The sequence below is a fragment of the Canis lupus genome, chromosome 9 (genome assembly GCF_048164855.1).
Source record: "Canis lupus baileyi chromosome 9, mCanLup2.hap1, whole genome shotgun sequence".
NCBI classification, from domain to species: Eukaryota; Metazoa; Chordata; class Mammalia; order Carnivora; family Canidae; genus Canis; species Canis lupus.
This window is the reverse complement of record NC_132846.1, coordinates 33,741,878-33,756,220: the sequence shown is the minus strand read 5'-3', so window position 1 is coordinate 33,756,220 and position 14,343 is coordinate 33,741,878. Positions and strand designations below refer to the sequence as shown.

The following is a 14,343-nucleotide window of genomic DNA, read 5'->3' as shown; positions in this document are numbered from 1 at the left end:
ACAATTTATGATGAATCAGATTCAATATGAGAAAAAATGTTTTCTATTCTCCATTTGGTTCTCACAAAGCCTCATAGGAAATCAAAAAAGACATTTCTTTGACTGGAATACATATGTTTAGAATCTAACTTGACTTAGAAAGGCAACATCCTATGAGGTTATATGAAGAAATGATCACATACTTAAAACACCATTATTGTGATCATTTTAATAACATAACCGCTATATAGTAAAAGATAGTCACATGTCAGTAGTAACAATCCAAATCAAGATTTTACACTGGGAAGAGGTATGCTGAATTTAAGGGCTCATATTAATAGAGTAAAGCAATGATACAGATGATTCATAACATTCAATAATCTAAAAGTCACTGAAGTCTGTTTCATGTGAATAAACATTTTTATGTTACCTATGACATATATTCACCAGTATATTTCCAGTAAATAAATCTTCCCAGAGAAGTTCCACCCGGATAACACAAATAACAAAAATTCTCCACTAGGTAAGGAATATGGGGTAAGGATTACAATCACCCGAACGAATGTGAAGCTCAGAATTCTATGGGTAATATATAATTGCCTTATTTTTGGTCCACAAAAATCCATGAAAGCTAGGTAAGATTCCTAAGAAAGGTACTGATTGTACAGGAGTTTTCTCACTGATGGAACACTTTTCATCTGTTGACACAATGGATAAATCAGGAGGTTACAATTTACACCACTGACACAGGTTTGCTATTGATGATAAGGTATATTTTCCTTTCCACGACGTGGTATTTGATTTTCATGTGTAGTCACATGTTTGTCTAACCCTCAATCAAAAGGCAAATAACAGAAACCTGAAATTCTTTCAGAACACACATTTGCTGTGCCTCATAAAATTCATGAACGTATTTGTCTTCAGTGCTACTTGCATGCAAAGGACCCAACATGGAGGGTACGCCACCCTCCTTCTATGCTGCAAACTCCTGCTCAATGGAAGTAGGATCGAGTAGGTAGGCCACAATGCAGCATCTAAGACTGACTGTTAAATAAATTACTATTAGTGTCATTCATAATGACGACTAAAAAACTGTAATGGATTACAGAAAAGAAGTGAGGTAAAGCAGGACACAATGAAATAGCAAATCTACCACCCGCATCCTCCCAAGTTCTAATCTTTTTGTGTCTTGTTCATGAAAATGTGTAACTGTTACCTTCTGGCTCCATCACATAAGCAACACCGATATGTTTATCTCTTCTGTGTACCTGGAAAAAGGTTAAACTGGGAAGCTAGCTACTGCTGAATCTCTCTTTCCCTAGCAGTTCACTCAACCCAGTGGCAGCAAACACACATTGAGCATCTAATATGTTCCAGATACTCTGTGGGCAAATTATAGTCAGTGGCCATTTAGAAAACAGTAGAACCTAAATTTTTCTGCTCATTTTAAAGCTGGACCGAATTAACATAAACCAATCATTTAGGGCATGGTATATTAAAGCAACACTTGGAAGCTGCCACCACTGCACCTAAAAAAATGTAAGACACGTCCATCTTTAATAAACTTGCAAGTAATCCTTTTTTCCACATTTTATAAAAACTCCCTTTCACTCCAGATAAAATCCTACCTAGGATTGTTGTATTTCATGCGATTTAATCAAAAGGAAAACTGAGTCTAGCCTGAATTTTCAACTGCATAAATACCAACTACCAGTACACAAAAAGAAAAAGTATAAAGTATTATTCCCAATCTTAAGCCACTAAATAACATTGGGAAAAAAACTGTAGGTCTTCAAAAAAAACAACCGAAATGGAGGAAGATTATGAATAGCTTCTGTAAATAGGATATCATCCCACAAGTCCCATTAGAATTCAGATTTATGCATTAACTGATAAATAAGAAAGTTATTCAAGGTTTAGAACAATTCCTTTTGTTATATCTCATCAACTTATATCTAATTACCTAAAAGAAAAGACGCTGAACTGGGCTTTCTAGGAATCATCATCATATAAGTTCTCATGGTGTGCCAAATAACTGCATAACGGGAAACAAGATCTTCTGAAAGCAAAGCCTGGCTTAAAATTACTCCCAAATTACAAATTTTCATCATATTTTGTTTGAAATGTTTAAAAACACAGAAGACCTCAAATTAGCTTGTTACTCAAGCTACATAGTGTATTTTGTATTCAGTAGCAAACCTGAATGGTTAAAAAGTCTATTCCAGCATCTTGTTCTCAAAGGCCCTGGTCGTGGCGTGTCATCTCACTAAGTCCCTTTTAACTCAAAACTTAGAAGTTGCTGCATACTTTTTAAGACATTAAGATAACTAAATGTATATGAGGTAAGTTTAAAAGACCCAAATAACTAAAATCAGCAGAATGAGGGTATGAAACTATTTTCACCAGCATCACTACTCAATTCGATAAACAACAGAGATTTAATATTAAGTAGTCTTATGCAAAGTTATGAAACATATCTTAATACTTCAATTCCTTTAAACTGCTTTGTTTTTATGGCTTTGAAAAGTAGGAAATCTATATGAGTTACGATCTAGAATTTTACTCGTAATTTTAAGAAATATATGCATTTATTATACCATAATGACTGATGACTAGTTCCAGTGGCAAAATCTCGGCAGGAAACAGATTTAGCAATCTGAATGTTTTATAAGTTTTTGTAATTGAGGAAACTTCTCATAATCTGACATTTGTTAAAACCACTTATTAGAAATTATGCAGCACAGTAGCTGTGGAAATATGAGCTAGCTTCACAATTATAAAGTCAGCCTATGTAGCCCTTTCCTATTGTATATAGTGGCATAAACCCCACAGCGGCCTATCAGCTAACTGGCAGGCAGGGGGCTGCTCTATTCAAAGTGAGAGATACAAGCTGCAGGGCAAAAACCTGGCAGCTCCCATCTGACCCCACAATCCCCTACTGGTGACAGCTCCAAGCTCCATGGCAAATTAGGCCTTCTCATATTACAATTGGAGAAGACAGATTCCATTAGCAGTATCTGAAATTGAGTGGAGAGCTGCACTGTTATCAGACTTGACTCATAAGCACTGCTATTAATCAGAGCTATGATAGCATTTATATATTTCAAGCTATCTGCTGCCGCTGTGATATTCTGCTACAAAGGGTTGATGGGACTTAGGAAAGTGAACAATAGAGCTTTCTGGGAAAAGCAGAGTAAATCAAGAAAGTCTATGACTTCCGCACATTCTGAAGGGATTGTGGTTTACATAAATTTTCTCCCAATTGGAGATTGAGCTCTTCCTCATCTTACACATGGGATTTAGTTGTCACTCAATGGTAACAGCTGTGAAAAGGTGAAGCGGCCCACCGCTCAGAATATTGCCTTCGCTTTTAAAGCAATTAACCCATGAACAGGAGGATACCTGGTGATATCAAAGGGATTAGGCCAGGCAGTGCATTATTAACATTTCCTTGAACTAATTCTAACTCTGACTAGCTGTCAGAAAAGACTCTACAGTCTTAAAAAAGAGTTTTTGCCCTGCTTTTTTCCCCTTCAAAATGAAGTGCTGCTATTTGAGCCTAATATGTCCCTCTACTTAGAAGAAAATGCAAATGAACCAAGCTCTTAATATGCTTAACCAGTCTGAGTCAATGCAATTTTAATACAAGTATGAGAGAAATATATGATCAATTAACCAGGGATCAAGACAGATATTCTCCTGAATGGAAATTAATGCTCCAGTACTTTCCATTCTTCTTCAACTACAAAAACTTGGTGACTATTTGTTACTTATGCATAGTTACCTCTGAAATTAGGAAGAGCTTCATATTATTCTCTTTGGCAATAATCTAAAATACTCTTTGAGCTGGAAAATCCAAATGTCCCTTAAGCAGGAGATTCTACATTCTCTAAGGTATGCCATTTTAATTTTCTATTCTTTATTGAATGGAATCTGAGCTGAAGCTGTAAGAATCGCAGACACAGTGCTCAGAATCAAATATTCCTCTTCCAAAAGTTTAATCAAATTAATTTTTAGCAGCAGCGTAATATTTAGAAGTATATAACTTACAAAAAAATAAAATAGCCTGTAAGTAAAATACTGGCACAAAATAATCTGCCAGAAGATATTTAAACATCATTGAAATTGGTTGTAGGTTCTTTGTAGAAAGCAGGCATAGTTTCGATATGGCTTTATTTATCATTAATATTCATGTTCTTGGTAACCCGGTTGACATTAAGAGATCCAATGTTTTACTGTACAATGTTAACAATGTTAGAAAGTTTTTTATGCAAGTTTTGAAAAAGAGTACCTTCTAGAAAAAAAGTATTTGAAAAACTGTTTATTCAGTGGTTAGTCACTTTGTTTTAATTTCTTTTTTTTATTATTTTTGTTTTGTTTTGTTTGTTTTAATTTCTTTAAAACAAACACTGAATTTTGATTAAAAAAACTAAAATAGTCCTACTTTCGATTCACAAGAGTCCTCAACAAACACTGCTGAATGAATTCTTCTATACTTCCATTTAGCCCACAATAGTGTGGAAAGGACATGCTGACTCTTCCACCTATTGAGAAAATATTTCCTGTGCTGTTCCTACCAAAATAAATGATACAAGATCAGACCATAAGCAATTTAAATCTTCCCCAGGATAAAGAATTTTTATACAATCCTATCAACACACTCCATTCTCTTTCAGTGATACCAGAACATAAGGTAAGTATGCTGACATTTTGCGACAGTGATTTCAGTGCGCCTTCCTTATTAAAGTATATAGGACCTAGTTTGAGGCTGCTTAGAAAATAAGTTTGAAATTCAAGTACTAAGCAATGTTAAGTCATGTTCATATTAGTGACTTACATGAGCTATAACTTTTTAAATTTTGTATTAATAGAATTTGAGAATTTCAAATGTGACACTTTAGATATCATACCATCAAACTTAAAAATCATTTACTTCAATGGCCTTGAAAGAGAAAATCCCAGTTCCTACAAATCACTGTGTTATATAGTCTTAAAAACACATTAAAAGCACAGATGTACACATTAATAAAATGAATACTATTTCATATAAATGAAACATATTTCGATTAAACTCCCTTCACATAATGAATGCTGAAAAATACTCCTGAAGGGGACAATACATAAATACATACAGAAACAACTGCCACATCTTACTATATTAATTCAATAAAGTATAGTGATGCATACAGCTTTCTACGTGCTGTTTTACTCATATGCTTTCTACATCAGGGCAAAACGAATATACATGAGTTCTTGTCAACCATTAGGAAAGACTGACAAAAAAATGCAGTGTTAATGACATCTTACAGCTCTTAAAAGCAAGAGAAAGATGCAAGGAAAGCAAAAATTACATAGTAATTGGAAACAACGAATAAATTGTTCTTTCAATCTAAGTCATGTTTACTGAAAAAAAATGGAGCTTTTTACATCAACACATTTAAACAGAAATTTGCTTTTAAAATACAATCTTTGTTTAAAAGGTACAGAAGGTCTTTATGTCCACCCCAAGAGCTAAATATAGTGAATGCTATGTGAACAATTACCTGAAAAAAACCTAAACCTGTTAAAAGAATTAATTTACTGCACACCAGTCAGCACTAATCCTTCATGTACAGTAATGTTCTCTTAAGTGATGGGAGGAAAGAAAGAATAAAACTGTTTCCTGGATCAAAACCCTTCAATATTCAACAACAAAATGGAACGATGATTTGGCCTGTAAATGAATAAAGTAGTAAAATGTCGCCTAAACAAATTCTGATAAAGGAGTCAACCTGCAAAGGAATACATTTACTATACGCTGGACGGGAAGAAAGCTGTCACTGTAATGGCTGTACAAAAACTGTGTCCTGCTGTTGGGTTTATATTCACAGAAGAAAGGTTTTAAAGGTTAAGTTCAGGTCATACAACAAATGAAATTGTAACAAGCCAGCTGACATTGTATAATGTCTTCTTCCACTCAATCAATAGGCTACTGTTAGTCCTATTACCATAGAGATGGCTTGCTCTTTCCTGAAGGGTGTCTATTGTTTGACAAAACAGATTTGCCACTTGAACTACGTTGTTCCCAAAGGACTTGTACCTTGTCAATTATTTGTGTTCAAAATAATGAAGTATTTTCATATTAAAATGTATGTAAGAGATAATATTGTTAGATCCCTTTTCGGAAAGAAACTTTCCCAAGTACACTATATTAAAGCATTATTAAGATCTCTCAAATATCCAGGTTTAGTCATATTTAGAGTTTTTGATTTAAAGGCATATGTTAGCAGATATACAAACTTATCATTAAGATTGTATTTTAAAAAAAGGTCACAGGTTAAGTGTGCTAATCTAAAACCTATTATAATCAAGCATGATAATAAAAGCTATTTTAGAATGTAGACAACTCAAAGGAAAATTATTGTCCAAAGCTATTTGGATTCTGTAAAGAGAAAGATTTTTATGTATGATTTTTACAGTAGTTTTTGTGTGGAATGGTATCATCCATTAATATACTGAAAAGCATGGAAAAGTTTTAGAAAACAAATCACTTTATTTGCATAATAGCTTTTTATAGCGACATAGCATTTAAATATATGTTATGGAAATGATCATCTAAAATACAGATAAAAAATTAAAGTAAATAAAATACAGATGAATTATCAAATAAATACAAGTATTAATTTTCTTTAAATGCCTTTGTCTGAAATGCCTTGTGAAAATTATTAATTCATACATTCAATACAAGGCAAGTAGTTCTATATTTCAACCTAAAGATTTTAAAGATCAGTTTTTCTCTCAATAGAATAACAACAGATTCTTTTTTTTTTTTTTTTTTTTTTAGATTCTTAATTATAAAAGACTCGGGAGAAAGAGAAGATTATTTTAATCATTTAGAAAAAGAAAGTATTCATGATACTAATCAATCCAAGCAGAGATGCTATTTTCAACAGTTCATACTGAAAGACTATCACTGAAAGAAAACCTGTAAAACTGAAACAAAAAATGAATTAAATAATATAGATACAAATGTAGTAAATGATCAACAAATGATCAACATTTGAATCTGAAAGCCTACCACAAACTTAAAAGCTTTAGAATTATAATTCTGTTAGCTTTTATCTTTCTATAAATAGAAAGGTATTTTATTCTATAAACAATTAAAAAGGAAGTTTAGAAAGAGTTTAGTCACAGGGCAAAATATTATGACTAACACAAATAAATACATTAGTCTCCAAAAGTGGCATTTGAAGTTGTCTCTTCTAGTTATACTATATTTACACACAAAAAATGTGTTTACAATAAAAACTGCAGTAGTTTTTGAAAGAAGTCTTTTAATTTGGTTCTTCCTTTGCAGGAAGTATAACTTGAATTTTTTTACTATAATCTTCTTAGGCATAGGTTAGGCTGGTTAAGAATGAAGAAGACAGGAGCAACACAGACAAATAAATTTACCAACATCCTAAACTAATGACCCATTTTTTTTAAAAGCAAGGTAGCCTTCCAAAGTAAGAAAACCTTCCATCAATGAAGTAGGGTCTAATTTGCCTATCTTCCCTACAGATTTAATGGAACAAAATGAAGCCTTACTAAAACCATATCCCAAACTGATTTCCTTAGTTAACGGCCTCATTTCAAAAAGTCTACAACATGTGCATATTTAGAATACAACATAATTAGGTATTAGCTCTGGACCTGATAGGCAGCTGCTCATCAGCAACACTGTGAGTAATTAAATGATATTTACCATTTACCAAAAGATGAACTTCATATTGTTGAATTAAACTGGTCCATCTGCATCTTAATAAAATGACAAACCTTATTAGTTCTGCCTAACCAGAGAATTGTGATAATGAACTGGTGACACCTTTACTCCATGGTAGGAAGCACAACGAACTGTGTAATCATCTGAGGGGTCAAATGCATATGAAATTACTAGAAATTAAGAAAGTGAAATCACAGGAGTGATTAGGAAAGCCATTCATGCAACAAAAGTTTTGGGTTTTTTGGTTGTTGGTTTGGTTGTTTTGTGTGTGTGTGTATGTGTGTGTGTGTCTGTGTATGTACTTAGGCCATCACAAAGCTCCATCTCCAATTAGCCAAAATTAATTTTAACTCATCAACTACTTTACCTGAAAACGGTGAAAAAAAGTAATGATGCAGCTACTGCTCCAAAGAAGCCACACAGAAGATTGACGCGGTAGGCAACTGAACCAAAAGGAAAGAGTATAATTGCTAGTTTAGCCACCAGAGTGAACAAAGGATAGCCAGGAGGATGGGCAACCTATGGAAAAATCAGCAAGTCAGAAGGTTTTCACCTACAAGACAGTCACAATGGCTTTAATTGAAAAGTAGCCCTTTTCTCAGGCAAGTTTAAGAGGCGATGACTACACGTTTGAATAGTGGTTTTCTATTGTAATCCTTTTGTGCCAATACAAATAAATATTTTCTTTAGCGGATTTGGCAGCGTCTATCACATGGTGTGTCACCTAGAGAAAGGGTGACATATTTCATTGTCAGTTCTTAAGCAGTTTGTTCTCTGGGTTCACAGTACATTAGGGTCATTTAAAAGGCTATTGAAAAAAAGCAGGTTCTGAAATTTTGTATTGGTGAGAAAGTTGAAAGACCACACTGCTATCGGATTACCACCATGCTGACAGTCCTAAGGTCTTGCCTAAAGGGATCATGCACCATAATAAAGTTTATTAAATAATAAACTTATTAAAACTGTTAACCCGATTTATTTTATTCTCCATAGCTTATACAAAATTTGGGGTGATAATAAGCCAGCTACTGTATATATAGGAAAGGCTTTGCTTTATAATTTAGTTTAATTGGATTTAAAACTTAAAGTAAATTGTCACGTACTGTACTTATAAGTTACTAAAAACTGGGGTTTGAAAATAAATTAATCTACTTTACTCCATGCTTAATTAAACTTTCTTAATTCCTAAAACTGTTAATGAGAGCATTGATTAAACAATAAAACTAATACTTACCCCAAGCTCATGTGCGGCTGTGATCAGTTCCCCTGTGAAAAAATAATGTAAAACCAATAATTACTATTAGAAAATGACACTCCTCCAAAGTTTTCAAAATCCAAATGCTTGCACTGGGGTTTTGCATTAATTTGACTGGATAAAACTGTAAATCTGTAGAGATTTAACAGCATGAAACAGTCTAAGGATATTTTCTCCCTAAGGTCTTAATGAACAAATGATCTTTGATAGTTTTTAATAACTGGTCAGTGGAAATATAGGTGAATTCTGGTTTTTAAAAAGGGCTCATTTTTCTGCCTAAGTTGTACACACTTGCAAATATATAAAAACCCTTAGAGAGTATTAGTGTAACACGCTGTATTATCCCTCCAGAAGTTAGTATAAAAATGTCTACAAAGACACAACTTCATGATAATGTAAAATGTGCAGACATCTGAGGCTTGGACACTCCATTGAATGTACCATCCTGCCCTACACTGGCATTTGAATGCCTTCTCTACATTCATTAGTTGGATATCTTTAAATGATCACCGAATACTTATTAGCTCCAGGTTATTTTGGTAAGCTCTGACTACCATAATACATTTCTTCAAACCACTAAATCATTATATTTACTTACATAGCCCTTTGTAATTCCTCACCATCAGTGATTATTTCTAAAATTATGATGCAGGAATTCAATGCTTATTTGTTAATATTTTAAGTATCCAGAGCACTCTCCGGGGACTATTTCTGACTCATTCCTATGTACTGTACTATATAGTACAATGTAAGAAATCGATGATGGCTTATGAAAGTTACTAGTATCTATTAGGAAATGTATTAATGTCCATTTTCTATCCTTCGATGGGTATCAATGCTCCTTTAATTTCTACTGTCTCAGTCACGATGTAGATCTTTACCCTCTGGCCTGGATGACAGCAAGAGCTTTGACCAGTTTTCTACTTCAATTCATCTTCATACTGAAATCACCTCTTGCCACTCCACTGCCCCAGAACAGGTCGGATTGTATTGTTAATCCATAATTTCTCAATGGCTGCTCTCTGCTCGGATTCCTCAGCACAACATGCTAGCCCTCTAATGGCTTCAAGGTCCCTTTACAAGGCATACATCAATGAAACCTATGCTCACACCAGTCAAATCTGATTACCCACTGTTCCTCTGGAATGGTTCTTTTGCACCTCTTATCACTCATTTTCTCACCCAGTATTCTCTCCTAAATCCTTCCAAGGCCTAGTTCAATTGCCACCTTCTCAGTGACACATTTCCTTTGACATACCCCTCCCCAACCTACCCCATTAGAATTAATCACCTCTTCCTCCTCCATAGAACCTGCTCTAAGCTCTCTACTTAGCACTTCTTTAGATGGCCTCTTATTCTGGTCATTTTCATTTCTGTCTCTTCTACTAAGTCGCAAATATTCCCCTACTCATTTCAGGGGTTGGTCAAGACACCACCACTGGATCTCCCTCCTCTGGTCACACAAAGAAACTAATCAAGTCCTGCACACACAGGTTGACTAAGACAAATCATATTGTCATCCTTGCTACTCAGACACCCCTATCTTAGGGTAAATGACTCCTTGCATCATGGAAGCCCCGTAAGGGCTCCCAAGACAGACACTGCTCACCTAACTCAATCACTTAAGGATACCTTTAAAGTTTTCTGGAGATATTCAAAGGCGCTTTGGAACCCAAAGACACTTGCTGTATCCTAGAGACTTTAAAAAAAAAAAATTGTGGTCTAAAAATACTTAAAGCTCACTTCCCGTTGTAACTATAAGGACATCTTATAGTTTTACTCCAGAATGGATTAGCTGCAGTCCCAAACGGTTTCAATTAGCTTTTTGATATTTCCATATGGTATGATGAAATATAGTTAAATTCAAAATTTAAAAGCCATTAATTACTCTCCTCCATGTAAAATGTATTTAGAATTGCATTTAAGATTAAGAAAAATGGCCTTTCTCTAATTTCTTACTATTAAAAAGTCACAATGTTATTCTTTATTAGAGTTCTGTTGGTATAAAAATCGGGAATGTGACAAACTTCCAATACCTACTCTTATCAAATGTTAAACTAAAATATAAATAGAAAAAATGGCTACTATTCAAAGTCTACAAATGTATCCTTGAAATAAAGCTAAAGGGAAACATTACTTTTAAAACTGAATATGAGAAAGAGAAAGAATGTGACTAGGAAGGGGAAAAGAGCCTCCTGGATGATTATTCCCAGCCCTTTACCCTAGGGTTTCCTGAATTTAAGTCCTACTACAACCTGCACCAGAATTACCTGAATGTTTTAAAATGAAGATTCCTTGACCTAACCTACCTATATTAAGACCCTCTGGCATTGGTGCTCAAGTTCCCCAAGCAATTTTGAAGTATATTCAAGTTTGAGAATTACAACCTGAGATGCAAAAGGGTGGCAAGCTCAGAGTTGTGAGATGTTTAACCTTTACAAAAACCCAGCTCCTTCTGTATTGTATTTTTTTATATTACACGATTATATTCTCATATATAAAGTCTGTTAAAGACGGTATCCTTAAAATACATAAACACCTAAATAAGCTACTTTATTTTTCCCAAGAATAACAAATAGATGTGTAGGTGAGATGCCCACACTCTCCTTCAACAAATCATGAGTATTCCCGCCCATAAATCAAGTACGTGTATCAAACAGTGCAAAAAACAATTTTGGCAGGGCTACACAATGTGATAGATTTATGGAGTATAATTCAAGAAGAAAAATACATACTTTATATTGGTTTTGAGATGTGTTCTGTTTATTGATAAAAAAATATATTTCATAAACACAACATTCAAGGAGGACAATACTTTCAACATATAAACAAGATTATCAAAGACAGGATTATACAAATTTTTCTGGAAATACTTGGAAAAGTTTATTTATCATTCCCAACAATGAACACCAAAATATTAGAAGCCACCAGCATTTAGCATCAAACTAAACCAATCAGAACACCTACAAAGTGTAGTAACTCAATGTGGATAACTTTATTCTACTGGGAAAAAAATAAGAGGCAGTATTAATAAAAACAGCAATTAGAGATTTTAAGTAGATTCTAAATATCACTATATATGTGATGATGGATTTAACAAAGAACTTAGAGCAGAGGTTAAGCCAGTATTTTCTAAAGTCCATCTACTTGAGTTTCTTTCCTTGACTGCCCCTACTTTCTGTGTGATTCTGGACACCGCGTAGCCTTACTTTTGTCAGCCACGAAAGGGAGATACTGATAGTACCCGCCTCACAGGGATAGTAAGTGGATTAAATAAAGCAACAATCCAGGTAAAGCACTTGCAACAGTGCCTGGCACAGAGTAAGTGCTCAGTGAGTGTTATTTTTATTCATCCTACTGGAAAACTTCAGGCTCGGGGAACGATGGTAATTGTCAACGTTTTTTCTTTTTCTGTTTTAAAGGTACAGAACTCCTCAATCTTTGAGTCATGTTCTCCACTATCAAAACTCCCACAAACGCTGGTTATTTCTATTATGTAACGTAAGCCTTGGGAAAAATGGTTAACTCTATTCCCGACTATACTAATGCAACACTGCTTCTACTTGTTCAAGAGGACCTGAAAGAAAGAATAAAAGCAAGGATTGTAAAAGGAGCATCAAGGATCCTCAATGTGGCGGGTAGCCTGCCCCCAGCGATCCCCAACTCCTGGTGTTCCGTCTAATCCTCTCACCCTGGGGCTGGTGGGCTGTGTTTACATACTCATTGCCACAGGGCAGTGGTGTATCCATCGCTTCCAAGACTAGGTGTATGTAAAGACAGAATGTCAGGCGAAGGTGGAAGGTGCCGTTTCTTCCTCTTCCCAAGAGTCAGCTTCCCCGAGAGACCCACGTGGCAAAGAACTGGACTGAGGTTCTTAAGAAGCAAATCCTCACCCAGGGTGAGCCCTGAGAAGCCCGCAGCCCCCTGCCCACGCCAGGACAACACCCCTGTCCTGACCAGCTAGCCTGCACCTGGGCTCCTGATGCACACGGGACGTGAGACCACTAACATCTGTTGCTTTAAGCCGCTAGACTTGGGGTCATCCTGTTACGAAGCAAGAGATAAGCAGCACGTCATTTTCTTTCTTTCTTTCTTTTTTTTTTTTTTTCAACCTACAGTTTCACTACCTGAAGTTAGAGCACTACTGGCATCACTGGACGATCATTTAACTGGGCAGCAAGACAAAAACCGAAAACCAACCGGGCTCTTGATCCTCATCCCGAGTATGTCAACCATCCCCGTTAACAAATACAGAACGACTGCTTGTGTGATGTTAACTGGGCTGTGCTTTTCTCTTTAATGGAAGCAGTTTGCTCGAAGCCGCGGCTGGCTTCCACTCTGTTCAGTGCTCTCTCCTAAACACCCTGCGTGGCCGGCTCCTTCTCAACATTCAGGTTCCCACTAGAATACCCCGCTGGGAGGCCTTCCTCCCCGCCCCCCCCCCCCCCAGCCACCCCACATTTCCCTCCCGCACTGTTTAGTCCGGGGTCTGGGGACCGTCTCTACACGCACTACAACACTCTCCACGACACCTGATCGCCGCCACTGTTACCCCTTTAGTCTGGAACACAACAAGGACTCAGTAAGTGACATATCGGGGAGGGGGGGGGGCTAAAAAGAAACGGAAAGAGGAAAATTCGGGTCCCGAAAAAAAAAAAAAAAAAAAAAAAAGGCCTGCCCGAGTAGGGGAGGGTCGCTAAGTCCCAGCAGGTGGAACCCAACACAGCCCCTTCTCCAAAGCCGGAGAACTCCAAGACCCGCGCTACAGGAACGGGAAACAGAGAGGTCGATCCTGCAAACGCAGGAACCTCGCGCTGAGCCCGGGCTGGCGGGCAGGGGGCGGGGGCGGGGGCGGGGGCGCGAGCTGAGCGGCCGGCCAGGCCGGCGGGAGGGCGGCCCTGAGATACTTTACCCGAGTCTCCCCCCGGCACCGAGGGGGGCAGCGTGAGGGTGAACACGGCGGCCACGGCGGCGAACACGGCCAAGCCGCCGCGCAGGCCCCCGGAGCGCCGCGGCCCCACCCGGGCAGCTCGCCCCCCCGCCGGGCCCCTGCCGTCGCCATGGAGACCCATGGGCCCCTGGGGCCCGGGGAAGGAGGCCGCGGCAGGCCCCAGGACTCCGGCGGCCCGGAGCTTCCCGGGCGAGAGGCGAGCGCAGCCCGCGCGGCGGCTTCCGGGTCGGGCCTCGCGGCCCCCGCCCCGCCCCCGCCCCGCCCCCGCCCCCACTCCGGGCCGCACCATCCTCCGCCGGGCGCGGGGAGAGGACCCGGCCCGCCTGCCACGAGGCGGCCGGGGGTTCTGCAGCAGCGCGCCACGCCGTGGGACCCGCGGGGTTATAAAGGCCTCACAGTCGCCCGCCACGAGCC

General features: G+C 37.6%; 1 protein-coding gene across 2 annotated transcripts in view; it reads right to left on the bottom strand.

The window, feature by feature from the left end:
- TMEM260 (transmembrane protein 260) overlaps positions 1-14,073 on the bottom strand; it is a 73,022-nt gene extending 58,949 nt beyond the window's left edge. The window contains exons 1-3 of one of the 2 annotated variants that reach the window (XM_072838693.1): positions 13,891-14,073; positions 8,958-8,989; positions 8,091-8,242 (exon numbers count right to left, since the gene is read on the bottom strand). In XM_072838693.1, the coding sequence (XP_072694794.1) occupies positions 8,091-8,242; positions 8,958-8,989; positions 13,891-14,050 (344 nt within the window). In that variant the 5' untranslated portion in view covers positions 14,051-14,073. The remainder of the gene's footprint in view (positions 1-8,090; positions 8,243-8,957; positions 8,990-13,890) is intronic. The other variant, XM_072838692.1, reaches the window with a different exon arrangement.
- Between the last annotated feature and the right edge of the window lie 270 nt (positions 14,074-14,343).